General features: G+C 49.4%; 3 protein-coding genes and 2 long non-coding RNA genes across 12 annotated transcripts in view; 2 read left to right on the top strand and 3 right to left on the bottom strand.

The window, feature by feature from the left end:
* Window positions 1-2,982: 2,982 nt before the first annotated feature.
* HOXA1 (homeobox A1) lies at window positions 2,983-5,675 on the bottom strand. 2 transcript variants are annotated; one of them, XM_012447818.2, is made up of 3 exons: window positions 5,251-5,675; window positions 4,953-5,047; window positions 4,413-4,493 (listed from the first exon to the last, which is right to left on the bottom strand). In XM_012447818.2, exons 1-2 carry the CDS (start codon window positions 5,599-5,601, stop codon window positions 4,988-4,990), a joined length of 411 nt encoding a protein of 136 aa, XP_012303241.1. In that variant the 5' UTR covers window positions 5,602-5,675; the 3' UTR covers window positions 4,413-4,493; window positions 4,953-4,987. The 2 variants fall into 2 exon arrangements, with proteins under 2 accessions (XP_012303239.1, XP_012303241.1); XM_012447816.2 differs by having other exon boundaries at window positions 2,983-4,493; window positions 4,953-5,675.
* A 107-nt stretch (window positions 5,676-5,782) lies between these two features.
* LOC135276531 (uncharacterized) lies at window positions 5,783-9,879 on the top strand. Of its 3 annotated transcripts, XR_010344096.1 has the most exons (3): window positions 5,783-6,076; window positions 6,223-6,371; window positions 8,780-9,879. It is a non-coding gene; the product is annotated as an uncharacterized LOC135276531 (long non-coding RNA). The 3 variants fall into 3 exon arrangements; XR_010344097.1 differs by lacking the exon at window positions 6,223-6,371; XR_010344095.1 differs by lacking the exon at window positions 5,783-6,076 and having other exon boundaries at window positions 6,084-6,371.
* Window positions 9,438-12,425, bottom strand: HOXA2 (homeobox A2). The gene is made up of 2 exons (XM_012447813.3): window positions 11,824-12,425; window positions 9,438-11,173 (listed from the first exon to the last, which is right to left on the bottom strand). Exons 1-2 carry the CDS (start codon window positions 12,197-12,199, stop codon window positions 10,428-10,430), a joined length of 1,122 nt encoding a protein of 373 aa, XP_012303236.1. The 5' UTR covers window positions 12,200-12,425; the 3' UTR covers window positions 9,438-10,427.
* A 4,233-nt stretch (window positions 12,426-16,658) lies between these two features.
* The window catches only part of HOXA3 (homeobox A3), a 45,404-nt gene continuing 35,973 nt past the window's right edge, over window positions 16,659-26,089 (bottom strand). For all 5 annotated transcript variants that reach the window (XM_012447812.3, XM_012447806.3, XM_064380528.1 and 2 more), the window contains 2 exons: window positions 19,811-20,456; window positions 16,659-18,387 (listed from right to left, as the gene is read on the bottom strand). In XM_012447812.3, coding sequence (XP_012303235.2) covers window positions 17,582-18,387; window positions 19,811-20,336 — 1,332 coding nt within the window. In that variant the 5' untranslated portion in view covers window positions 20,337-20,456 and the 3' untranslated portion in view covers window positions 16,659-17,581. The remainder of the gene's footprint in view (window positions 18,388-19,810; window positions 20,457-26,089) is intronic.
* On the top strand, window positions 18,868-22,319 carry LOC105713978 (uncharacterized). The gene is made up of 3 exons (XR_001106703.2): window positions 18,868-18,957; window positions 19,732-19,891; window positions 21,324-22,319. It is a non-coding gene; the product is annotated as an uncharacterized LOC105713978 (long non-coding RNA).

Raw genomic sequence — 26,089 nt, 5'->3', positions numbered from 1 at the left:
CGAAATAAAAGCCTGAAATGCCTACTTTAAGAATGATTATTCTTAAGGAGGAAACACAAACAGCAGTGACCATTTTTCACAGACGTGCTCAGCCATCAGGAAAGCTTAATAAATCCCTATTTAGTATGCATTTATGCAGTGATTACATGAACTTTGACCTCTGAAGAGCTGTAGCAATTAGCTTCAGTGTCTAGCATCTTCTACTCACCATTCCCCACTGGCTTTCTTGGGTCTTCCTTTTTCATCTCTCAATAGTTCATGCATTAGGAAGGCGTAAAATTTTAAAGTTGTCTTTCCACCTGAGGTATTTGCTTCTGTGCAAGCCAATTCTCCCTCCCCGCTTTCCCACTCCTGTCTCAACAGCCATCTCAGATTGATATTGGGGCTCTAATTGTCAATATTACTCAAACACAAATGGATTTCAATTCAATCTTGCTCTGTACTTTCACAAAGATAAACTCTAATGGCCCAAAGAGCTTCATTTCATAGCTCATGGCATCTGAAATAATTCAGATCTTTTCTGTCAGACTAATTTAACATTTTAAAAATATTTGATGTAATTTATTTAAAGTCAAATGAAACCTAATAGATTAGCAGAAAACTAGAAGAGGGGGCAGAAAGGGCAGCTGGACGCTTCCAAAAAAAGAAAAAACAAGGAAGAAAAGAAAAGAACCAGGAGGGGAGAGGAAAGTGTTTTAAGTTTCTGGTAAACATTGTTTAGCAAAAGAATAATAGGAAAGTTGCCCCTTTCCCAAAGAGGGATGGAACTATAATTGTTGCCTTTAACTGAGAGCTCAGATAAACTGCTGGGACTCATTCTAAAGTGACCCATCACTGCATTCATCTCTTCTTGAACTTTCGGTGAACCTGAGATTAAACAGGGGTGAGCAGCTAAGCAGTTTGTTGTTAGCAGCCTTTTCAACAACCCTTTCAGACTGAGTAAATATTGATCGGTTAGAATCTGATTGCCCCTGAGGAAAACACCACTGCATTTGAATAGCCTCCAAAAGTAAACTTTCAAAGGTGAAACTCAGAGCAGACTTCAGAGCCAAAGCAAGACCTCCACTCAGCCTAGTTTGGGGACACTCTGTATTTGGGGAGTACTTTGGATAAATGTAGAGGAAGTGAGGAAAAAACATTAGAAAACTAGAATTTTATATCGCAATTATCCCAGGTGCCTGAGACCCTTGTTTTCTATTTAAATGTATCAATAAAATGTTATTTTCAGTTTTCCCACTGTGTGTTGTTTCAGTTACCATCACTGTCATTTTTCAAGTAGCTAACTGTGCTCAGGGACCAAAGCAGAAAAAGAGAGACCTTGAAATAGGATGTGTTAAGCGCCTTTGATTTAATCGATTGGGACAGCTAAAAAGATACAAATGTTTTCCTTGTTGAAAGGTGTATTAATGTTTCCTAAATGCATTGCTTGTTAACTGATTTATTCCATGATCTAGAGAAAGCTAGAGATGGTTAGCCATAATTTATTGTTCTCTCTCTCTGCTGTGTTAAAATCACCTTGAAGACTGGAATCTCTGGGATTCCAGTGTGCCCCGCTTTTAGATGTTGAAATGGAGCCAGTGGCATGCAAATGACACTTTAACACATTAAAGTATTTGGAAACCAGCCATCTGTTTTGCTGTGTGGCCTTACACTAATAAACAAAAGATACAGTATAAGGCCAAGCAGGAAATGAAAGAAAGGATTGACCGTCTTTGAAGTTCTTCTCCAACCACTTGAGTCTTTTACAGGCAACCTCAGAACCCAGCAGCTGAGGGGAGGGCACCCGGCGCCCTTGATATGGCCGCAGCAACTGCGCCTGCAAAGTTCAGGCTTCTCTCCTTTGACAGGGCAGTGCAGGAATTCTCACAAATACTCTAGAAGGCCTGCAAATTCCAAGTTTTTTGTAGGATTTTTCTCCTCCAGCCTATCCTTTGTAAAACACTCTTTGAAGAGGAAGGAAGTCATATGTCTGTATTTGTTTTCAATGCTGTAAATTTTCTGCTCTACTGTTGGGCTAAATAAAATGCCTCCAAAAATATGTGAAAGTAAAGGAAAGTGATAAAGAGGTCTGGGAGGAGAGCCACTTTGAACTCTATCATTTGCTGGCTTCCTCTTTTAAGAGCAGATATGTGCCTTGGTCAGAAACAACTTGGATATTGAAAGACTTCAGGGTGGCTTCCGCAAGTTCACCTGGAAGTACCTGTTGAGCCCAGAGAAGAAAATAACTTTTTTTTCTGGGTTATGTGGCATGGAATTAAAACTGTGGATCCACTACAGCCATGATGGCTATAAAATCAAAGCTGAGTCTGAAGGGAATGAGATGTGCAACCCAGAGATGGGGAAGAAGCGGGGAAGAGCTACAGGAAGGGATATATGTTGACAGGAAGAATGGGGGAAGGGATGCAAGGGTTTACAAAAACACTACATTTAAAGGGTGGAATATATTGGAACTCTGCCTAACAACCCAAAAAGAAGGAAAAGGAGTGGAATGAGGGCCCCATCCTCACAACAGCTTTATACTGGAGCTAATTAAATGTGAATCTCTTAGCTCTTGGTTCACTGATGTGAGGAAAGACTGACTGAAGACAGTTTGGGCTTTTGAAGGGAGTTCTGTTTATATATACGTCAACATCCAGTTGGAGGTGAAAAGGTTAGCACTTGACCCAGGAAGTATCCATGTTTGTTTCAAAAATAAATCTGCTTCATAAATTTCTTCACCAGTCTTTTTTTTTTTTTCATTATGAGCTTTGATTATAATAAAGGAGCTGTTATTTTAAAGAGAATCAACCTATTAAACAGACATTGGTTAGGGGAAATTATACTCATGGGGGAGTTTCAGCTACGTGATAATGGAAAACATTAACTTTTATTCAAGAAAAGTCTCATCTCTTTGAAAATATTTACCACCCTTCTCCCTTTTCCCACATGAAATGTGCCAATGTAGGAATTAACAAATTGTAGCCCAGCCAAATACACAGATGCTTAAGCATACCTGAAACTTGAGTATATTTATTTATTATAGACATCCTAAGACCCGTAAACTCTGCTCTGGATCATATCACTCTAGAATCTCAGAGCTGTTCATGATTGTACAGGAAATGGGGAATATCATAGGTTCACAAAGGATAACTGATAGAACTCAGTGTGGTACTTCGGGAACATCAAACATTGTGCGACATGCAAAAGACTATTCACGAATCACACAAAATATACATTCATTGTGCCATCCATCACATTAACAATTGAGCTGAAAATACAACATATCCAGATAAGATAACTGTGGAAGGAAGAAGTTGGTTCGAATAATACTTTTAGGTTCTGGATTATCCAGCATGAATTTTAAACAGAGGGTGGCCCGAGAAGAAAGGGGTAGGGATTAGGAGAGACTTAGCGCAGGAAGCCTGGTTTCTGAACTTTGTGCTCTGCAGTGCTTCTTAACTGTAAGAACAAATTGAGGCTACCCTCTGAGGCATCTGATTGGGTTTAAATGAGGGAATTTGTTCTTTCACCTATAAGCACATATAAAATTGTACCAGTTTTGAGAGTTTGCCCACCCTGTTTTAGTAACCTAATCTAAACATTTCTAGAAAATCTGTATAAAGATAAATCTCTCAGGACAAAGTATTTACAACCAGCAAACTCACACACATGAAACTGAATTAAATTAGGGGATGAATTAGTTGTGTAAACACATAGTGCATCTCTTCTTCGTGAGCTCCTGGACTCTCCTTTCACTATATCCTACTTTCAAGGGCAAGGGAGGGAAGAGCTGTACATGTAGTTAGATAAAAAGATGAGAAGATTCCCTCTGGCATGTTTCTGTTGGCAAAGGGAACTATTTTCCAAAAGGGCATCTGAAAGGAACAGCAGGTTCTGTGAATTCTCCTAAAAGCAGGAGGGATGTTAAGGCCCACCAGAAAATTGATGCTGGCACCCAATCTGGATTAAGGTGTTAACCCTCACCAAGTCTCTGGTCCAGAATTATCTGCAAACATATTATCCTGGCCAGGAGCTCCCCAGATAGGATCAGAAAGAAAGACATTGTAAATGGAAAGAAAGATAAGCTAAGCATGTGCTTTGGGTAAGAAGTCCTAGCCCAAGGAGATGCCTGGGCTGTGGTCTGGGGCTGGAGCCGCCTCAGTGGGAGGTAGTCAGAGTGTCTGAAGTAGAAGACCCCGGGGAAGGAACGCAGGGCGAAGAGCTGGACTTCTCCGAGGATTCCTCGGTCTTCTCGTCGTTTCCTGGTGGGGTGGCCGGAGAGATGGGCAAGAGACCCTCCTTCTCCCGTTTCTTTTGCTTCATTCGGCGGTTCTGGAACCAGATCTTCACTTGGGTCTCGTTGAGTTGCAGGGAGGCAGCGATCTCTACCCTGCGGGCGCGCGTCAGATACTTGTTGAAGTGGAACTCTTTCTCCAGCTCCGTAAGCTGCTTGGTAGTGAAGTTGGTGCGCACCGCGTTGGGTTGGCCCAGGTAGCCGTACTCTCCAACTTTCCCTGGAGCAAAGTGGGAAGCCATGAGACGGAAAGGTAAAAATTTTAAAATCTACTTGAGATCCCCTACACACTTCGTTGCAACACTCAGGTAAAGGAAAGATCAAGAACTCAACACAAATCGGGCTGTGGAGGGTGAGTGATGAGGTGTAAAGTGTTAACCTGAAGTCAACCATTAGCGTGGTCAGATGGTGATTAATGGAGCCTGGAGATATTAACAGAACACTACCTTCACAATCACCACCCCCACCCACTTCCTACTTCCCTAATGTATAAAATCCTTGAAAACACACCAGTCCCCGAGGCTTCTTTGGCACCCTCTCCATGCTCTTCATGCACTACAACACTAGTTCGATACAAAACTCTTTTATTAAAAAAATTATTATTAATTTTATTTAGAAATTAATCATATCAGCTCCTTCCAGATTAATCAAGGAGCATCCACCAACCTGCAGGACTGACCTGTTTTGGGAGGGTTTCTTTTGACTTTCATCCAGTCAAAGGTCTGCGCTGGAGAAGATATCTCCGATGCAGGGGAGCGACAGGCTTCTTGGTGGCTGGCGTGGAGAGGGGACAAGGAGTTATTATACGTAGCCAGGGCCAGGCTCTGGTGCTCTTGTCCATATGAGTGGTGAATATATTGAGGCGAGCCCACCGCGCCCCCAGCATAACCCTGGTGGTGGTGGTGATGCTGGACCATGGGAGATGAGAGATTTCCAGAGTAAACAGCGGGAGCGCACTGGGGGTACCCACCACTTACGTCTGCTTCCTGATTTAACGCGTAGGGACTACTGTAAGGCGCACTGAAGTTCTGTGAGCCATAGCTTGGACCACAACTCGAGTGGGAGTAGGACACCCCCAGGTTCCCGGAAGTCTGGTAGGTAGCAGGCTGGGGGTGGTGATGGTGGTGGTGGTGGTGGGACGAACCAATCTGTACCCTCCTGCCCACTAGGAAGCGGTCGTCGCCGCCGCAGCTGTTGGCACTGACCGCGCAAGACTGGAAAGTTGTAATCCCGTGGTCCGAGGGGTAGGCTCGCGCTGAGCAGGTCCCCGAGTCGCCACTGCTGAGGATGGGGTATTCCAGGAAGGAGTTCATTCTTGCATTGTCCATCTGTCACTGAGTGACCTGGTCCTGCTAAGCCCTGGGTGACCGTGCCAACTTTCTCACTTCCTCCATGGGACCAGAGAAGAAAAATGATATGAATGTACAGTGCGCAGGAGGGGGGGCGGGAGGGCGGAGGACGCTAGGGGAGGGGCACGTGACTGTGTCAGCCAATGGCTGTGCCTCCTGCAAAAGTTTGCCGGCTTCCGCGGTGATGGATCACCATTTCAGTGGCATTTAAATCCCCGGCGCTCCTCCGTCTAGGTGACGCGCAGTCGCCCCCCCAGGCAACGGCAGCTGCGGCGGCGACTGCAAAGGCCGATTCGGAGTGCTGCGGCGAAGGAGAGCAGAGACTGCCTTCTGCGCGCGCCCGACTCCGCTGCTCCCTCCCCCTCCGGCCTCCGGGAGGTGGGGGCTGGGAGGCATCCCCCGCCCCTGTCCCCTCCTCCTCCCCACCCTGCACTGAAAGATGAACTGGCGAGAGGTGAGAAGGGAAGAGGCCTCTCGGCTCTCTTGGGGCGGGAATCAGTGGGCCAGGTGGTCGGGTGGCCGCAAGTACGCGGGCCGAGCCCGGAGGGCGCCGAGCAGGAAGACCGGGAATCCGGCTGACACAGTGCCCCGGGTTCCCAGGGCTCCTCCTCTGCTCTGAGGATGGGCTGGGAGGCCGCGGGGCTGTGAGGAGAGCAGAAAACCGTGGCGGAGGGCGAGGCTGGGCCACCGGCTCTCCAAGCTCGGAATGGATAAGGAAGAGCGCAGAGGGCTGACTGGGAGGAACTCGGGTAAGCGTGAAGGAGACGAGGGCAAGAAAGAAACTTTCCTCTCTCCAGGATGGTCTCCGAACTCTCTCCCAACTACCCTTGCTCTTCATTAGCATGGCAATGAGGAGCTTCTGTAATTCGACCGAGGGTGGGGGAGCGGGGGCGGGGGCGGGGGCGGAAGAGCCCCGAAAACGCCGGGGGCGGCCGGGCTCTTCTTCCCCACCCTTCCTCTCTCCTCGATCTCCGCCCCTTTCTCTTCCCCCTCCGCCCCTTTGTCTCCCCCACTCAGTTTTCCACGGGGAACCCTCCGGGATGCGGAGCTGCTCGGCCGCTGGATTTTGAGGGATAGGAGGCAGGGGAGAGAGATGACGCTGGCGGATTTTAAGGGGTAGGAGGCGGGGGAGAGAGATGACGTGGCCAGCGTGGGGGCCGGGCCGTGTGCTGCAGGCCATCTGCCGGCTCCCGGAGACCTAGGAGCCTGCGTGCTCCCGCGTGGGCCTCACAGGGCCGGTCCACAGCTCCAACAAAGTACGCTGAACTCCCCTCGCATTCCTCTTTTTCTGGAGAGGGACGTTAAAAGAAAGAGAGAGCTTCCTTTTATAACCCCCCTCATTGTGCTGCATGTCTGGAGTGGGTCTGGGGACTGGCAGGTGGGAGTGGCGGTGGACAGATGGCTGATGGTGGACAGAACACTTTACCCCAACGACACCTCCTCCCCTTTCCAACGGACTGTGTAGTTGCTTATGAGAACCTTCTAGTCTTTGCCTAGAAAGACACGTGCAAATCTGAGTGTCATCCCAGGCCAGGGGTCCTGTTCCCCATCACCCTCCTTCTACCCTGAGGCTGATGGGGTAGTTAATTGTTGTTTAGTATGAGGTTTCACGTTAACCCTGGGCTTGTAGAGAGAAAAACCCAAACAGATCAAGAACTGATGCAATCTTGGGTAGGAGAAATCGAGAGATCATGCAAGAAGCTTTGCAGCCAATGCTGTATAAATTTTACTCCAACCATGTGTACAAAGTTGGAATCAGACAGATGAAATTTATAGTGAGGAATATATGTGGGTCTGGGGTTTCCACTCACCGTCAGCCTTTCCTCCCCTGTTAGAACAAGGAAGTTTTTTTTTTCAAGGCAGGCACATTTCAAATATGTTAGTCACCCTTTCAGTCTTCTGTATTCTCTTCTTCACTACTGAAGTTCCCCCCAACCTGTCCCCTCAAGAAGGAAAACCCATGCAGACCTTTGACCCTGGGCTCCCTCAGTAGCAATGAAACATTCTCCCCAAACATTTCCTTTTGGAATGGTATTTCTCTGTGACTTGCATCCATCCCAAGCATGGTTAAGAGGGAGCACAGGAAGGAAAGGTCACCCCTGCCCCAGTTTCAGCTCCTGGGAATCCTGGTTTTGGAGAAGGGGAAAGGCAAGGTGGTCATCCTGGAGGCGGCTTCCTTGGGAGCGCCAGCTTCCCGCAGCGGGGAGAGAAGGAACTCCTGTGGGGGAGGGGACAGGACGTGAAGAGGTAGGTGCAGGCTGTGCGAGTATTCCTCCCTCCAAGCCTGAGAGAGCAAGTTGGTACATTTTCCCTCGTTGCCTCATTCCTGTACCTTGGTTGTCCTCCTCAGCCTGGGTTTTCAGGACCCCTTCGGCTGCAGGGCGCCTGCCACAAAGCCGACCCCGGCTGGAGGCACTCCCTCCTCTGCTAGTTCGCTGTCTCGGCGCTGCTCTCCTTCAGCCTCTCTTCCTCTCTCCTGGCCTCTTTTCGGGGGCATCTTGGGTAGAGTGTTTTTCTTGGGATTACGAGCTTGCACTAGCACACAGGCCCGCGGCCGCCCTCCTCTGTTTACTGCTCCCGGCTCCCGGCAGGCCGGGTGCTCGCAGCTGGGCCGGCTATGCCTCGGCTAGCAGCCCAGAGCGCCGCTCTCCGGGAACGGCACACAAAGTCAGCCTCCCCTGGCCTTGAGCCCTTAGGCTTCTGTAGCTCGATTCTTTCCCAATCTCCATCCCCCAAGAAATCCTGGGGGCCATTCCACGGAGTAGGAGACCCTTGGCCCTCTAGGCAAGTAGGTCAGCGCCCGAAGATTCTAGCTGGTCTCTTACAACGCCTTGGAAGAGTGGGTGAAAGGCAAGCTTGGTCACGATTAAAATGATCGCTTGCAAGCGATTTGCTTGGCTCAAAACGCCTCTCTCAGGGCTTTTACTAGAATGGGAAGGAATAAGGAAGAAACAAAACGCTGCCGAGGCCCTGAGCTGTTCGTGGCATCCGCAGCTCAGCCAAGCTGTTGTTTTAAAAGAGCAATAAAAATGAATTATGACTAAACGCCTTCTAACTTAATGCTTTCGGACGGGGATCCCCGGCAAATACGTAAGAGGATTTTTATTTGTGCATGTGTTCCTGCAATTGATCTCTTTTATGACATTCTCATTCATAGAAAACGTTTGATTTATGAGCGTAGGACGAATCGCATCCAGGAGCTGCGCAGCCCTGGCCGCGGCCGGGACGCCCTGCTCCGCGCTGAGCTTGGGGCCGGAAACCAGCCTTAGTCCCTACACTCCGCCGCCGCGACTGGGATTTAGTAGAGGAAGGGGCAAAGGAAGGTAGGGAGCAAATTTACGAAGAAACATCGCGTTTTCATTGGAACTTTCAAGCCTTTACTGATAAGAGCTGGGTTCTTAAATTAACCCGCCCCACACGCATGTTGCTTACATGCTGCATTTTCTCACGGTAAGTAAGAACAGAGCTCAGAAAGGGAAAAATAAACATGGGGATACCTAAGGGAGGGGGAAAAAAGCAACAACCCAGTGACACACCCTAGATCACGTTTTATTGATATTTCATTTAAAGTGCTTTTCTCTCTTTCTAGAAACTGGCTTAATTTATAACCTAGGGTGTAGAAACACACCATTTTAAATCTCAACATGCTAAGCTGACTTCGAAGCCTTAGTGATCCATTATTAGCAATGTAAACAGTTTTAAGAGTGAAATATTGATTTTTCTGACCCGGAAAAAAAAAAAGAATACTAGAGTGACTGAACCACAGGTTTGGAAAGAACCTTTTCTGGGGTGCATTTTCCAGATAGTAATCACTGTTTTGTTTTATTTTTTGTTTTCTCTATCTTTTAGGTCTGTTTTGCCTGAACCCATCAACAGCTGGGAGATTAATCAACCACACTGAAAATGTGGAGGGATATATGGGGGAGGGGGTTGACATGTAGATGTTTGAAACAAAAGTGTATAAATAAATGAATTGTTGATAACGTAGTTATTGACCTGGAGACTGGTAGCTTATTGAAGAAACTCCATGTTACTCGTTCCTGGAGTTGGGGCTTTCTGTAGGCACTTTATTTCTCCACTTTCAAGAGCTTGGACTTGGCCCAAATCTTAGACTGCCCAATCCTGTCTCTATTACCAATTTAAATCTATGGCTTGAACCTGTGCATTGAAAATCAGATCTATTCCCTTTAAAAAGAAGGAGGAGAAGAAGAAGCAGCAAAAAAGCAAAAACACTTATTAAAAGCCCTAGCCATTTTTTTTGTTTTCTGTTTTGTTGCTGTCCATTGAAGACTTTGAACATGCCACCTTAATAAATGTATTAAAATTGAAAAAAGAAGATAAATTGTGACTATAATTTTATTTACCAAGTTAGACTAAAAGAAAAACCATATGAGCCTTGAAAAAAGAGGGGGAGAAAAATAAGAAAGCTACTTATAGCAAAGGAGAATTTATTCTATGAAAAAATATGCATGACAGTGCATCCTAATGTAATACAAAAATAAAAAGAAAGTGAAGATACAATTATATGATCACTTTCTTGCAGGCCTCATATATTGCTCGCAGGAAATCACAAAAGGTTGTTGAGTTAGGTTTAAAACAACTAAAACTCCAAAATAATCTGTAAAAGATGGCTCTGAAACTGGGTCAGGGAATCACTAAACAGAAAATCCTCAACATTTAAAGGAGGGAAGGGGTAGCTCAAGAAGAAAATAAAATAAAAATAGGAACTCCTGGAATAAAAGAAGGCAAAACCACCTGGTCAAAGGGGTTTTTGTTTTGTGATGCTTTGTTTTGCTTTAATGTTTTTAGTAATTCAGATGCTGCAAGTCAATTGTGGTGAGTGTGTCTGTAAAAAAGTCAAAACTGTCAGCTGAAATATCTACGGGACTGTCGAGGGAACCTGGCAAACTGGGCGAAACTGCATCTGAAAGCTGCAGGCAGGAATCTGTGGAGAAAACGTTAAAGTCCTGCAAAGAGGGGACCTCGAGGGCCTCGGGACTGTCATTGTTTAGGCCAGCTCCACAGTTCTGGCCCATTGTTGACAAGCAGTTAGGAACAGTGGGTGACTGGTGCTGAAAATGTTTCAGATTTTTCTCATTGCTGGTTAAAGGCGAGACTGGGAAACTTTGGGAGTCGCCATTGTGTCCATTGGGAGCCTGCTGCTGAGAGAGGGTATTTTGCTGAAAAGTGTAGCCTTCCCTCTCCAGAAGGGCCCCAGAGACGCTAAGGGCTTGCTCAAAGAGCGTCTTCTCTTCGTCGTCCTCCTCTACTTTCTCCGAGTCCTCAAGGCTTTTACATTTCCCTTCGCTGTTTTGGTTTTCCTTGCACTGGGTCTGCCTCTTGTGCTTCATCCTCCGGTTCTGAAACCACACTTTCACTTGTCTCTCAGTCAAATCCAGCAGCGCTGCAATCTCCACCCGTCGGGGTCTGCAAAGGTACTTGTTGAAATGAAATTCTTTTTCCAGCTCTAAAAGCTGTGTGTTGGTGTAAGCAGTTCTCAGGCGCCGCGATCCCCCGCCGCTGCCATCGGCGATTTCCAGGGATTCTGCGGAAAGGGAAACCAACAAGAGACACACTCACAGTTGGAGGTGGAGGGGTCCGAGTGGGGTTATTCCACTGGAGAATAAATATAGCAGAAAAGATCAACTGCAACAAAATGGCCGCCCCTGGATGCAGTAGAGCTATTGTACTGCCTTTCCTGGGAGCCCAGCCGGGGGAGACCCCATCTCCTCCACCTCTCTCGAATTCATGCCTTTGGCTCCCCTCAACCTCTTCATACGGGAGCAAACTTTATATCAGCCACAACACAATTTATAATTAATGCATCAGCTGCTTAGCTGAGCAAGAGCGATCTATCACTCTTCATTACTGTCAAAAAGCCAAACTCTAGGACTACTAGACAAGAGGAGGTCAGTTCCAACTCAAATAAATCATCCCACATTACACAAGTTCGGGAAAGTTTCCCCCCACTTCCTAAAAATATGTATGTCTCATTGTAGAGCGCAGGATCCCCTTTCCTCTCCATCAAACCCACTCTTGAGCCCACAGGGGCAGGGACAAGGCAACCAAGCATCTCTCCCTCTCCTCCTTCTCTCCCAGCCCACTCTCCCCTCCCCCTACAGCCGCTCTCGGCGCAGCCCGGAGAAGGAAGAGGATCCCGGGGACCTGGGGCCAAGTCTTTGGACTGACCTTTGTGGCTGAGGCAAGCAGGGCCGGTGGCTGCTGCTGCGGCGGCGGCGACGGCCGGCGGCAGCGCGGTTTTCTTGGCCGCCTTCTTCTCCTTCATCCAGGGGTACTCGGGCGGCTGCAGGGCGCCGGCGGGCACTGGGCTGCCGCTGCTGCCCGCGGGACTCGGCTTGGGGCGGCCGCCAGCGCCGTGGCGAGGGTGACTGCCCGGGTTCAGGCTGGGAATGGTCTGCTCAAAAGGAGGAGGAATCAGTGTCGAGTGTGAAAGCGTCGAGGTCTTGATTGATGAACTTTGAAATGTATCAGCGACAGGGGGAAAAGATGTCAGGCACTCAGCGAGCGACGGCTGGCTATTGATAAAACCAATCTCTCGCTCAAATTCGTAATTCATGGCCTTCTCCTTGGAGCCCCCTCGGAGAAAAAGTTCCCTCTTTTGGAGGGGCTTTGGGGGGGCAAGGCCCAGGAAAAAGGCGAGCTCAGAGGAAAAAAAAAATCTATCATAGAAGATCGCTGCTGGGGTGTTTTTTTTCTAATTCACTGATTACAGCCGTATGGGGACCGCGCTACTATTAAACTATTGAATTCATGGAGACAAGGTTGAAATTGGACCGAATTGGCTGTCACATGATTGCTTCTGCCCAATGACAATTTGGGCTTTAATCAAAAGAAGCCACTGTCTGTTTGATTGATCCAAAAAAGTCGGGAAGGAACGCCTCATTGGGGGCCAGCGAGGCTTTATTTACACTTTTTTCAGGGCAAAATACATATATGTGGGTGTGAGTGGGGATGTCCCGGAGTGCGTGGGGGCGAGGTTGCCTGCGCACCTCCTGATCTGCAAGGATCTGGTGTGTGTGTGCCTGGGAGTGTGTGTGAGTGTGTGAATGTGTGTGAGTGTGAGCCCTGCTGTCGGTCCCGCCAGCGGCTGCCCTCTGCCTCCCCCGCACACTCCGTGCATTGTTTGGGACTGTCGGGAAGACGCCTCGCACCTCACAAATCATTTAAGCACCTCAGTCTGACGCCTGCAGTCATTAACAAAGTAATCCATTAATCTTCAAAGTTTTGACACCCGAGGGCCTTGCATCCCAGCCACATAAGTTCTGTTAAAGCAGGAGAAAGGAACAGAGGGAGAGAGGAGATGAGAGAGGGAGAATAAAGAGAGAGGGAAGAAGAGAGAGATGGAGAGAGAGAGAGAAGACAGAAAAGAGAGAAGAAAAGAAAGAGTTTGGTTGGGAGGGGTACCTCCTTTTCTTTCTCATTTCCTTTTTCACTTTTCCTAAAACCGGTTCCTGGATCTCAAAACTGATCTCTCTCGTCTCTGTTTTCCTTCCTGTCTGTCTTTCCCTCTTTTTCCTCTTCTCCCCCTTTCTCCCTCCCTCTCTCTTCTGTCCGCCTCCCTTTCTCCCCGCAGCCTCTCGCCCCCCTCCCAGTGTCCAGCCCAGAGTCTGCGCCCCCGGCCCATTGTTAGCAGGGTTATTCCACGCAGCTTTGCATCTGGCTCCGGCGGGAAGCGGAAAACGGGAGGAGGCTCTCGAAGCTTCCCAACCTTCCTGCGCCATCAACTTCTCAGGAGTGGCTGGAGAAAGATGCATGTGCCAAGCGAGACAACAATCCCAGGTCCATGTGTCCAAATCCCCGTAGCCAGGGCGGCGACCAGCCAAAGAAATGCCGCCCCGAGCAGGCGCGTGCGGCTCCTGGCATTCTGGGTTTCATACCCGTAGGGCTCGGGTGCGGTGAGTATTTCCGATTTCCAGGAAGTCTGTTGGAAGTTACCAGCAGGGAAAGAGAAGATGCTTGTTCCTCTCTCTCACTCCTTTTCTCTTTTTTTCTACCCTTCTTCTTGTCCTTGTCTCTCTGGTTGAGGGCTGGGGTTGGTTCAGATACAGCCAATGCTCCCTGGCAGCCTGAACTGCCTCCCACACCTTCCTGATCCTTGGGCACCGGGACTTTTGCTTCCGGGTTCTGTTGTGAGAAACAGCACTGCGGGGAGAGGAGGCGACCCAAGGAGGAATTATAAAGGTTTTCGTTCTCCTTCATTCTCTTTTTTCCAATTCAGAGACTTGAGACTGAGCGCATCTTGGACGGTGCTAGAGGGTTCAAAAGATAACACCTTTAGGTTCCAAACAATAACTTTTAAAAAATCCACCAAGCCAGAAAGAGGGTAGGAGGCTGAGAGACAGATCTGGAGGTACCTCTTCACCGCCCCCCCCAAACCCTAAGGATGGGTATTCGCTTTTGCTTCCTTTGAAATGGACCAAGTGATCAGACTCCCCCAGGCCGGCAGGCATCAGTGGCAGGAAAATAAATCATTCTGATGGCCAGGGAGTGAGAGGATGGAGGGAGAGAAAAATCTACGTAGAAAACAAGAAAGGCCAACCAAGGAGCAGAGACAGGACCCCATCTCTGAGGCCGGCATCAAAGAGGGTTTGAGGTGGAAATCAGATATAAAGTGGCCTGTATCATTGACAAGCCCAGAGTTTTGCCTTGCAGATAGAGATGCTATTTTGGAAAATGTGAGGTTTTTCAGTTTTCTTGCTTTTATTCCAAACAAAGCTCCGAAGGAAGTCTGGGCGCGATCAATCTTGCTCACCAAAAGCCTTGACAGCTTCTAGCCCTTAAGAACACATTTCAGCTTCCAGCTCCTTCCAAGATAAAATGTGGCCGAGCAAAGAGGAGAGCAAGAAACGCAAGTAAATAAGGAAAACTAGTCTTTTAAAAAATATTTTTTGGCAGTGAAGAGGGTTATAGGGCTGCTTTTAAAAAGGGTGCTTTGCATACTCTGGGATGGTGGCTGTTGGCATTTGCTTTTACCAGAAAATATTACAGGTTTAAGGGAAGGGAGGTGCAGAGAGGGAGCAGCGCTGCCTTCGTATCTCTGAGGCTTTGTCAGGGGCTGCGTGGGTGAGAGCTTTCGGCCCGCCTCAGCCGCCTTAATTCCAATACCATCTGGAAGAAACCCTTTTCTTTGACCACTCAACACTGAAATCTTCCCAAATCTATTACTTTAACCCTGAGATATTTTAATAAGGATTTCTTTTTAATATCTAGGAAACTGGGGGGTGAATCAATATTTTCTTTGAAAGCCAAAATGAATATCTTGACCAGTAAGATATGGGAAATCATATTAGAAACTCATTTTAAAACCTTAGCCCTGGGGGAAGGAGGACGCCTCCAAACCATCCCTCCCTCAGTTAAAGAGTAGATTTCAGAAATAGGTTCAAATAGTGGTATCCCTGAAAAGATCTTCATCCTTAGGTGGATCTCTCCCCCAGCTGTTCCTTATTTTTCCAGGTAATTTTACACGTGTCTCTAAACTGAATTCTTAAAAGAAGACTCCTGTATCTGGTCAGCATGACCAAAAGGGAAGCTCTAGTTCTCACAAAGCCTGGTTGTGCAGCCTCTGCATTTTTAGGTGCGCCATATTTTGGCACAGAGGTTGAGGTGTGGGGAGCAAATCTACTTCTCCCACAGCCCAAACTCTTTAAAAAGGATTTATGTATATCTATCAACAGCCTCAGGACAGATATGGAGAAAGCACCTCTGGGTGTGAGTGAAACAGCAGCCTGGCTTTACATCCTCTGAGCCTTTTCCTTAAACCGTGAGGAGTTTCTCTAAAAGCAGCTTGATGGGACCCAGCAGATACCCAGAAATGGCTCCAGTGCCTGCTTCTAAGGGTCATCTGAGGGAGCTTCACAGGGGGAAGATAGAGGCCATGATGATGGATATTTTGGATTGCAAACAAAATGGCGACATTTTCCACTTCTGCCTCTGAAAGATACAATCCAGGGAGAACAGGGTTTTATTCCTCACATCCGATGCTCCTGATCCCCAGGTGAAAGCGGTTCCTCACTCCTAGCTCTGAAGGGGGTGATGATGCGGAGGCAGGTCTGAGGTTTGCATTTTCTGAATTTGGTTCCTTTCTCCAGGAATCCTTAAATCTGAAGATTAAAATATTTCCCTTTACTGCGCCTTATTTCGCCTCTACCAGCCAGTCAGTAGGCAGCCCTATCTTAAATCCAGGAGTGGAAATGTAATATTTAGCTCTTGTAGCATCAAATGAAAAAAGTACTTCTAAATTGCATTTTTATTTCAAAGATACCGATCTCCTTGCTCTCCCCCCTCCCCCTGGGGCCATAAAAAGAAAGCTGGGAGGGAAGGAGGAGAGGAAATAAATTCAGAGAATGCCAAATACTGCATTCAGTAGGAAGCTGATGCTGGGATTTAGGCAGTCGGGAAGAGCTGGCTCAGGGTGACTCTCCCCAGCTCAATCCTCCGTTTGCTGGAGACCCGGGTGAGCCTCAATCCCTTTCAAACTGTTTCGCTCCGCATGCAGATTTTAGGAACCATTCTTTCCTCCTGACACGATAATGGACTGCGAAGCATTCCCAGGGGAGAACAGGAGTCCGACTGCTCCCAGAAAGTGCTCAGCATCCTCTGTGCGGCTGTCTAATCCTGGGATTTAGGCAATAGCTGGTCAGCTTTGGCCCGAGGAAGAGTGTGGAGCAGAAGACTGCCTTGCGTTATTTCCCGGCCCGGCTGCGGGGCACCTGTGCGCTCCCGCTGCGCGATGGGCTGGGATGCCTTTGTTTCCTCCATCCTCAGCACTCGGCAGCCCCAGCGCCCTCGGCCTGCCTCCGCAGCAGCTGCAAACCAGACAGCCCAGCGAGCGGGCTGCCCAGCGTTACCAGAGCTGCCGCAGCCGCCTGGCGCCCCAGCCGCCATCCTGAGAATTCGCGGAACTTCCAGGCGAACAGCCTGGCCAGGCCGGGTGCTGGAGCCGGAGGGCTGCTGAGCCCGGCCTACTCTGCCGGCTCGCCTCGGCCTGAATTCCACGCAGACCCACGTCTTCGGCCAAAGAACCTCTTCTTAACAAGGATATTATTCAGAATAAAAACTTTATTTCTTTTTGTTTTGTTTCTCAGAATGTGAGCAGCAAGGAATGTAGAACTCTCAAAACAAATCTAGCATTTTTCGCGTTTACAGATTATTTTTTTCAGTTTTGCCTGATTCAAACCTAAGTCATTGTTTTCAAAAGCTGTATCTTCTCTGGTTTTATTGCATCATTACCGTTTAAAGGAATTCTATTTCCCTTTCAAATAAAAAAAATTTCTATGTACGCCAATACACAATTGAACAAAAGGTCCAAGAACCCTTTTGAATAATCAGGGCACAGAATTTCTTTAATATAAATACGGATGGGGATAAATAATATTTAAAACTTAGATTATTCAATGCTTGCAAAAAAAATATAAATAAATCTGACTGTTCACCAGCATACACACACGAAAGACGTACACTTAGTCATCCTTGCACAGGGAGCCCCTGTTTCAAAGCGCCTTTGATTTTTTTCTCTTTACAAGTGCAATTAAAAAAAAACTAAAAATGTTAAAAAAAAAAAAAAAAAACCAAGTAATCGCTTCCCCTCGGGAGCCATAATGTACGAACAAATTCACATTGAAAACTCGACTAGAAAATTTGTTCATATACCCTGTTTCTGATCAAAGAGTGGAGAAGGTAAAGGATGCAGGGCCAGTGGCCTAGCGAGGGGCAGGAAGAGATAAATATCGCTACTGATACAGCCATTCCAGCAACCAAGATTGCTACGTCACATAAACTATAAAAATGCGTTACCAAAGAGCGGGGAAACCGGGAAACGGAGTGCGGGGGCGGAGAAGGAAGGAAAGGGCAGGAAGAACGTTAAAAAAAAAAAAAAAAGCAACCAAAGCAAAAAGGTGGGTGGAGGAGACTCTCCTGGCGCGTAGCCCCGAGCCCACCATCACAGGTGGGTGAGCTTGGGTGCTTCCTGAATTCTTCCCTGAGAAGGATGGTGGGCGGTAAGGTCCGTGTAGGTGGGGTGCGGCTCCCCAGGCCCCGGCCCGTGGTGGTGACCGCTGCCCAGCGGCCCGGTGCCCCCATAGTCCATAGCGCCCGAGGCAGCGTGGGGTAGGTGAGTTAGACCAAAGAGGGCTGGCCCGGAGTTGCTCATGGGCTCCACATAGCTGCCCCCCACGAAGACGGGGCTTCCCTGTATGTGTGGGGTCCCATAGCTGCCGTTGCCCTGCAGGCCATGAGCGTGCGGGTCATAGTCGGGGGTGCCCCCTGAGCCCGCCCCTGCCGCAGTGTAGCGCTTCTGTGGGGGTGGCGGGGGTGCGCAGCTAGGCAGGGGCGCAGGGTAGGAGGCAGGAGGCAGCCCGTAGGCACCCTGGGGGGGCTTGGAGAAGGGCGGGGGCGACTGGGGCTCATACGGGACACTGTTGACCAGCGAATGCATAGAGTTCAGATAGCCACCGGCGCCAGGGGGCACAGGACTGCGACTTGGAGACTGCCCCCCCGATGACGTCAGCATTCCCTTGCCCTTCTGATCCTTTTTGTACTTCATGCGGCGATTCTGGAACCAGATCTTGATCTGGCGCTCGGTGAGGTTCAGCAGATTGGCCATCTCCACCCGGCGCGGCCGGCACAGGTAGCGGTTGAAGTGGAACTCTTTCTCCAGCTCCACCAGCTGCGCGCTCGTGTAGGCAGTGCGCGCGCGCTTGGACGAAGCTTGCCCCGGCGGGCTCTTGTCGCCAGCGCAACTCTCGCCTGCGAGGACAGAGAGAGGAAGAGCGGCGTCAGGGCCTGCCGCGGCCCCGCCCAGCCCCTGACCCAGCCCGGCCCCTCCTTCCTTCAGGCCCCAAAGATTTCTCCTTCTGTCAGGGCCCAGAGAGAAGTAGGAACTAGGTGCTATCTTCTCTCCTGGTGGGTAAAACAGTGGTAGTCCCTCATTCAGCCAAGGAGCAATCACAAGCTTCTTGGGGAAAGGACAGAGAAGTAGCACCCCTAGTTTGCCTTCCTGGTCTGGATTTTCTTTTTAGAGCTATTAACTTTCTGACATTTACTAGTCTCTTTGGCCTATCAGACAACAGCTTCCCTGTGGGCCGGTCTCAGCATCTCCATTCCCTTCACAGTAACTGAAATGTGGGAAACCTAATGTACACACTCAAACCTTCTTTCCCTCCCACACTGTCTGACAATAATTAGGCAGTAGCTTCTACTGGCCACTTATTTCTCTCTACCCAGGAAGAGTCTCTCCTGCCCATTCCAAGAGATGGGCAGACTGGAAACCTCAAACTGGAAAGCCTTCTCTGCCCAAAGGAAGAGATCCCATTGAAGGTATTCATTTCTGGTGGGGAGGCCTAGGCCCTTCATGCTAGGTTCTATTCTTTAGGGTTTCCTATGTTGTCAAGCAGTCTGCCCCAGCATTTGTCCACTAATCTTGTACCCTTCTGTCTTCCCTGACCCCCTAAATCCTAGCTCTGGAGGTCCCAGATGCTCAGGCTCAGAGCAGGGCACTGGCAACTGGAGAAGGCAGGGGCAAAGGTAACCAAAATGCTAAGATGCCTAAGGCTTGGGGCCTTTCCTTTAGTGGAGCCTACTTCCAAGAGGCCCATGTGGTTCCCATTAGGAGGACAAGTCTGCATCCCCCTCCCCCAGGAGATCTTTGGCTGCTTTCATTGTACTAAGTCTGAGTAGGGTCTTCCCAGAGGTAAGGCAGCCACTCCATCTGCTGGAGCAAAAATTGGCTCTGATTATAGGCAAAGCATTGATTCTGACTTGGAGGGTGATTAGGCCTGTTTTTATTCTGCCACATTTCAGCATGAGGAGGATGTCACTGTTTCATTAGAAGAGCTGTGCTAAAAAGATGGACAGTGGAGCTCAGCTTGTTTCTGCACAGAGGTCCTAACTCCAAGAGTGGAGCAAGAAGGGATTCCAACTACACTAGACCCTACTTGCCCTTGGAGAAGTCCAGAGAGACTCCCGCAGGTCTCTGGGGTTTTCCAGCCCACAGAGGCCTATCACCTCCCTAAGTTGCAAAGACTCTGAAAACCTTTTTGCTGGGGAGTGGTGTGGGAGCAGTGAATTCCAGACACGCTCCATGGCTCCTAGGCTGTGCCGGATATGGTGGGCAGTAGCTTGGGGACCGCAGCCAGGCCAGAGGACCCTCTTCCAGAAGGCACTCTTTTACCTGAGCTGGAGCTGCTGGTTTTCTGCTTCGTGTTTTGTCGAGACTCTTTCATCCAGGGGAAGATTTGTTTGGCCACTGTGGGTGAGTTGAGCAGGGGGCTCTTGGCTGCGTTGGCAGGGGTGGGGTTGCTGCTGGCATTCTGAGGGGGGGAGACAGAAGAGGGGGGCGGAGGCGCGGCAGGGGTGGGTGCAGGGGGCTGAGGTGGGGGCTGAGGCGGCTGTGGGGCAGGGGGCGCGGCCTGGGGCGGTGGCGGGGGCAAGGGCGGCTCGCCCAGGCTTGGGGGCTGGCCAGGTGGGCAGCTCAGGGTGCGCAGGCATGCGTCACTCAGCTCATGTGCCTTGGGGTGGCCCCCGGCGCTTGAGGGCGACTGGAGTGAGCAGGCGGGTCGGTGGTACTCGCCATCGGCGCCCAAAGCGGCGGACCCCGGGTACGGCTGCTGATTGGCATTATAAGCAAACCCGTTGGCTGCCTGGTAGGGGTAGCCACCGTAGATCGCCGAGCTGTCGTAGTAGGTCGCTTTTTGCATCGCGTTGTTTCACGATCTTGATCGCACACTCTGACAGGGGTTTGACACCCGTGAGGGCGCACATTGGCACGCCCCCGCGGTCACGTGACACTCCGCCGCCAATGGCCGCCCCGCGCAGACCTGCGGGCGGGGGCGAGAAGCGCAGCGCGGTGAGGGCTCCGCGCAAATCCATCTTACTCTCAATAGCTAAGTGACATGAAAGCCATAAAAGAAAAAGTGGTCAGCAATATTTAGCAGCACGACTTGGCCCCAGGCGCAGGGAGCCGCGCTATAAAAAACCGCTGGAATTTACTGGCAGCTACAAATATTTGCTTAACTTGCGTCTGGAGTTGGGGGATTTTCCGGGGAGAGAGAAGGAAAATCAGTGAGGGCTGGAAGCTGACTCTCAGAAGCCGGGGTCCAAAAGGAGAAAGGCCTGATAGGCTAGAAAGAAACAAGGCTGGGAGTTTTCTTTTCCAGGGAAGAAGAAACTTGGGGTGTCACAGTTTCTGCTCCTTGGCCTCCTCCAGAGGGCCCAGGACTCCTCCACTCTGGGAATCTTGGGAAGGGCGAAGAGGCAAAGGGGAGCTTGAGGCAAAGGGGAGCTTGAGTTGCCAATGTTTTCTCCGATTTAGGACTGATGTTTGCCAAAAGAGCCCTGGGATGGGGTAACTTCCCACCCAGCTCCTTCTTAGACTTTCCTGCCCCCAAGAGAGGTCTGCACAAAAAAAATTTCAGGCAACTTGCCCCATCCAACCATGCTGGATTTCAGAAGCTGAGCTTGTAAGACAGTTTATTCACCTTGTTGGGGATATGATTCATCTCCTCCAAATGGACCCTCGTGGCCAAAAAGCGGGGGAGGGAAAACTTTGGGTGGCACACATTACATGTGTGTGTGTTGTGTGTGTGTTTAGGGGGAGGGACCAACAATAACACCCCCCCACCACCAGCAAGTTGCAACTCAAATCCTAGAGATTTCTTTACTCCTTTCCTCTCCCTGTTTCTCAGGCACTTTCCAGGAAGCCACCCTCACTTCTTTCCCTCAGTTACAGAAGGTTCCCAGACCCTCCTGTCTTGGACTTTCTGAGGTGCTGTTATTCAGGGCAACTATCAAATTCTACCTGTTAAAACATGATGGATTAGAGAAAAAAAACAACCCACCAGGAACCTGAAAAACCAGCGTTCATCTCCATGACCACGGCTTGAACTCTCCTTCCAACTTAACGATAATAGGTTCTGTCTTAGAAACTGCTATGTAATTTGATGTATGGGGGTCATTTGGCTCCGGACGAGGGATGGAACCACAAGCCATAAAATCCTGCCAGAGTTTCCTGATCTTTGTGTGCTGTTGTTGTTGATATTTGTTACTTGGCCTATTTACCTGCTTCAGAAATACCAGGTAAAGGATAACTGAAAATCTAAAAAGCAGTTGAAAACCTTCTCAACCCTCTTTCATTTAGAAAGCAGTTTGCAAAAGTTATACCTGTTTTCTTTTTGTTTTCAACGATTGCAGGGTCAACCTCTAGTTCTCAGCACAGAAAAGTTCCATGTGAGTTTCAAATATTCACATACACACACACACTCAGAATGTCAGTCCCTTCGACCACTTAAGAAAATTATAACGAATTCAAAAGAAAATGGTTTCATTCAACCCAACTATGTATATTGAGTGCCAGAGTTATTCAAGTTTGCCAGGAATATTAGATGCTTTATTAAATAGAAAAAAGATAATGTATTGCATCTACCAGAAGATGATTATAATTTCATTGCTAATAATGGACTCCTTTATGTTTCATTATTAAGCCAACAATCTGACCAACATCTGCAAAACAGGCACAATGAATTTTCCAGAACCTCAATTAAAAATTACAGCATCCCTTATCCAGAGTTACTGTCAGTGATCATGAGCCCTGGAGCATTGTTTCTCTTTTGGAAATAGGAAGCTACACATATCATGATTGAAAGTAAATAAAGGATAAAATAAAACTTAAAACTGAATAGCAATTTAATGTATCAGTTTCCTTTTCTTTTACTGAAAACAGTTCTTATTACATTTGGCAGTGTTAATGTCTGCATTATAATTTTTTTAGATACCAAGCTTGTGTAAAATAAAAAATCAGGTTAAGAAAATTAGACACTCGAACAGCAAGATATTAAATAAAACAAAATTAAGTTGACTTTGCACATGCAATATTTCTAGTGACTTGCAAATCCATTATCACAGGTTATACCAGCCTGCTACTTACTTAAGCCTTTTTATCAAGTTATGCATTTTTTGCAAAATAACAAAAATATCTGTGAAAATCAAAGAGCATACAACAGCCCCCACAAACTTAACACATGAATTTGACTCTGAGATCCCACCAAAATCCTCCCTATTGTTTGAGGTTGGCAGACCACCACCTTGGAGCTCACACATCCCCTCACCCCAACCCAGCCCCCAAAGTTTGCAACCTAGTAAAGAAGTTGGAGAATTGCCAGCCAGGAAACTTTGCTTTGTACCCTCAAGCAAGAGCTGGGGATGAGGGGAGATTTCTCTACAAAGATCCGTCTCTGGACAATAATCCCCAGGTGCAAGAGCCGAAAGAGAGTTGAAGAGGCTACATTGAGTGCAGGAAGCAAGCCCTATTGTCTCTCTGGAAGATGTGCCCAAATTCAACCTCTGTCCTTCTGAGATCGCTCTCTCTTCCCATTCCCTCCACTTCCTTAGCCTTCCCTTGCCCCACATCTGAGCAGGTTCCTCGGACCGGAGCCCCGAGTCTCCTACCTACCCTCCTTCCCTCTCCAACCCAGAAAAGTTGAGGCTGGGCTAGGGGACAGGCAAGAGGTGGGGGCGGGGATGGGAAAGCGGCCTGAACTCGAAGTGTAAGGGTATCAGTCACTGCCGGGAAGGAAGCTCCGGCTTGTGAACTCTTCTTGAACCGAGATTTAAGTCTGCAGCCATAAATCACCGAGACGTAAACTCCGCCATTCAGCGCCGGGAGCGGCCGGTTGCGGCCCTGCTTACCTTAACTTCTGACGAGCGCCGAGAGCGCAGGCTCGGGCTGAGGCTCGGGCACCCGCTCCGGCCCCCGGCCCGGCTCGGCGGCCCGGCCGGGTCCCCTTGGCGCAGGATGGGCACCGACCCTCAGCATCAGCCGAGACGGCAGGCTGGCGGGAGACCCCGAGGCCCGGACGCCGCTGCGCAGAGCGTGGCCGCCTCGCTGCTCCGGCACGGCTCGCCCAGGGCCGACTGGGGCGGCTTGGACCCCCCCCTCCCACCCACCCCACCCACCCACCCCTCCCCCACACCCCCGCCCCCTGCCCTTTCCGAGGGCAGCAGCCGCGGCCCGGAGATAAGCGCTAGCGCGGCGCCGGGCTCTGCCTGGGCTAGTGGCACCGACTTGGGTATGTTTCTTATGAATATTACACGCGGAGCAGCGTCTGGTCTGGGGGTGCGGTGGGGGGTGCTGGGGCGGGCGGGAGGGGAGACCAAGGCGGCTGGGGAAGCGCGGGCCGGTGTGGGGGATGGGGCTGAAGCGAGGGGAGGGACCGGAGGGAGAAGGGGAGCTCGGCGGCGGCGAGAGGAGGGCAGCCTCCCCCCCACCCCCAACTCCCTCCCTCGCCTACTCCCAGGCGTCACTAAAGTCCAGGAAAATTATGCTAATGAGGACAAACAGCTCTCACAAAAGGGCTCTCTTGCTGGGCTCTATTTCTTAGGAATCCGTTTGAGAAACCACGTATTCCTCTGCCCTGGACACTTCCAATTGTGCGGTGAGGGGAAAGAGAACCAAGAGAAGTGAGTTTCCCAGACTTTGCCCAGTTTACTTCACCTGCCATCCCCAAACAGATCTTTGAGTCGGGGTTTGGGGAGCTGGGATAAGGCTCTCTAGAGACCCCCAAGAGCCACCTGGGCTCTCTTCGGTTATATTTTTAGGCAGAAACACCTAACATCCTAGCAGCCAGGAGGGAAGTACCCTGGGAAAGACAGACACTTGTTCCAGCAGTGAAATGGGATGCTCTGGGCTCAGGAACACACAAGGGTGTTTAGAAACGTGAATCGCAGGGCTCGTGTGCCCATTTCACAGTGCAGACATGCAGCTTACCCACAGGGAAGACAGATAAAGCTCTGACTCCAAATATATATATCTACACACACACATACACACACACACGGCAGGGGAATACATGGTTTCTCAAATGGATTCCTACATTTTATGTGTGTGTATATATATATATTCCTAATTAGTAGGATGGAGTAACGCTGAGCTGGGCAAAAGAAAGGCCCGAATTTGCCTGGTAATATTGCCACAACTTGAAAGAGGATGGTTGTCCTCCCAAAGCCTCCTTAGCTCCCCAGCTTCAGAAGCAAACTCTGCAAGGGTATGAGTGTAGCAAAAAGAGAGAAATGGAGATTTCCTGCAATCCCAAGGTGTCAACGGCGGGTCCTTCTCAAAGGAAGGTGTTAAAAATATAAGTAGTATGTTTAAACTGTCAAGGAGCCAAAGTGTCACCTTAGAGCAAAAACAAAGCCAGGGGAAAAGGGAGAAATCAAAAAGCACTCCGGGCCAGGGTGGCCTCATGCATACCAATGGTTTTTGTCATTTATGGCTGGGCAAGATTTATGACTCGGCGCCCCAAAGCTGTAAACAGAGCACAAAACAGCAAACACTTGCTCCTTATGGCATATTGCAGCGCAACTTGAAAGGGGGAGCCGGCCGAGTAGGAGGTGAGAGCCGCTGCAAAAATCCATTCGGTGGCATTTTCTCTTCAAACCAGCCCGATCGGATGTGGCATTTGAAGAAAGAAGGCGTGGGTCAATAATCAACCCGCACTTTCTCCTCCAAACTGCTGACGCGACTCTCACCGCCTTCTCAGCTAAGCCAGCTGCCGGGAAGGCCAGCTTTCCGTGAAAACCCGCCCGGCGAAGGAACTCTCTGAGCCAAGGGGACCGAGGGCGCCGGAGCAAGGGCTGGGGCGCCTGGAATGCATACCTTTTCGCTGGCGCCAAGACCCTGCAGGGCAAAATTCGCGGACCCGACTTGAAGAGGTGCGGGAGCCCAGGGATATCTGGGGCAGAAGCTCGGTTCCGGCCAGGGCCTCTATCCGCCCCATAGGTGGCTCCCGGGATGCGGGCCTCAGCGGGTAGAAGTGGGGCTCCGACCTCAAGACGAAGGTCCAACGTCCTGGCGTGCAGATGGTCGGTGCCCCAGTCTCAAGCCGCTCTGCTGAAATCCAAAGGACTGGCTTTGGAGCAAGCGTAGGCGAGATGATTTTAAAATAATAATTTATACTGACGGAAGGTTTTTATTTGTAGGTTTGTTATTGGTGTTTGTTTTTTTAAAAGATAAAATACCGATTGTTGATTTCCACCTCCAGAAATTACTGGCCGCCGCCGCTGAGCCCTTTCTAGACAAATCCCGCAGCAGTTCGCCCGGCTCCACCAAAAACGCAGAGCTTTTCCTTACTGAGAGGACCCCTTGGTTCCACCAGTTCCCCCAGATCCCCGTGGCTCCCCATCTCTCATCCAGGGAGGACTAGAAGAAAACATTTTCTCAGCACTAGAAGAATACTTGGAGCAGCAAAGGTGCCCGTGGTGCCTTTCTACCATTCAAGGGGGTGTGCTCCTGAAGGCGTCTGAGAGGGCCTCTGGCGGTTCAAAGGCTATGCAGCCGGGGAGGAAGGTGAGGAATAATGCCGGCAAGAAAAGGCATCAAAATCCCAGAAGGGGAGGAAAATTATTCAGGAAATGTACTTGCCTGTGAGGGTGAAGCTGCCATTTTGAGGTAGAAGGG

Source organism: Aotus nancymaae, unplaced genomic scaffold, assembly GCF_030222135.1.
Source record: "Aotus nancymaae isolate 86718 unplaced genomic scaffold, 86718_ANA_hifiasm-v0.15.2.pri h1tg000025l, whole genome shotgun sequence".
In the NCBI taxonomy this organism is placed as follows: domain Eukaryota; kingdom Metazoa; phylum Chordata; class Mammalia; order Primates; family Aotidae; genus Aotus; species Aotus nancymaae.
Note: the sequence above shows the minus strand (reverse complement) of the source record. Positions and strands in the feature narration are given on the sequence as shown.

Excerpts from the sequence above, each read along its gene's own strand:
- HOXA1 (XM_012447816.2), bottom strand. The coding sequence starts at position 5,601 with ATGGACAATGCAAGAATGAACTCCTTCCTGGAATACCCCATCCTCAGC. Across the intron at positions 4,494-4,952 it reads AAGAAACCCTCCCAAAACAG|GGAAAGTTGGAGAGTACGGC; the intron begins GTCAGTCCTGCA and ends ACTTTGCTCCAG.
- HOXA2 (XM_012447813.3), bottom strand. The coding sequence starts at position 12,199 with ATGAATTACGAATTTGAGCGAGAGATTGGTTTTATCAATAGCCAGCCG. Across the intron at positions 11,174-11,823 it reads AGCCACCGGCCCTGCTTGCC|CCGCAGAATCCCTGGAAATC; the intron begins TCAGCCACAAAG and ends TGGTTTCCCTTT.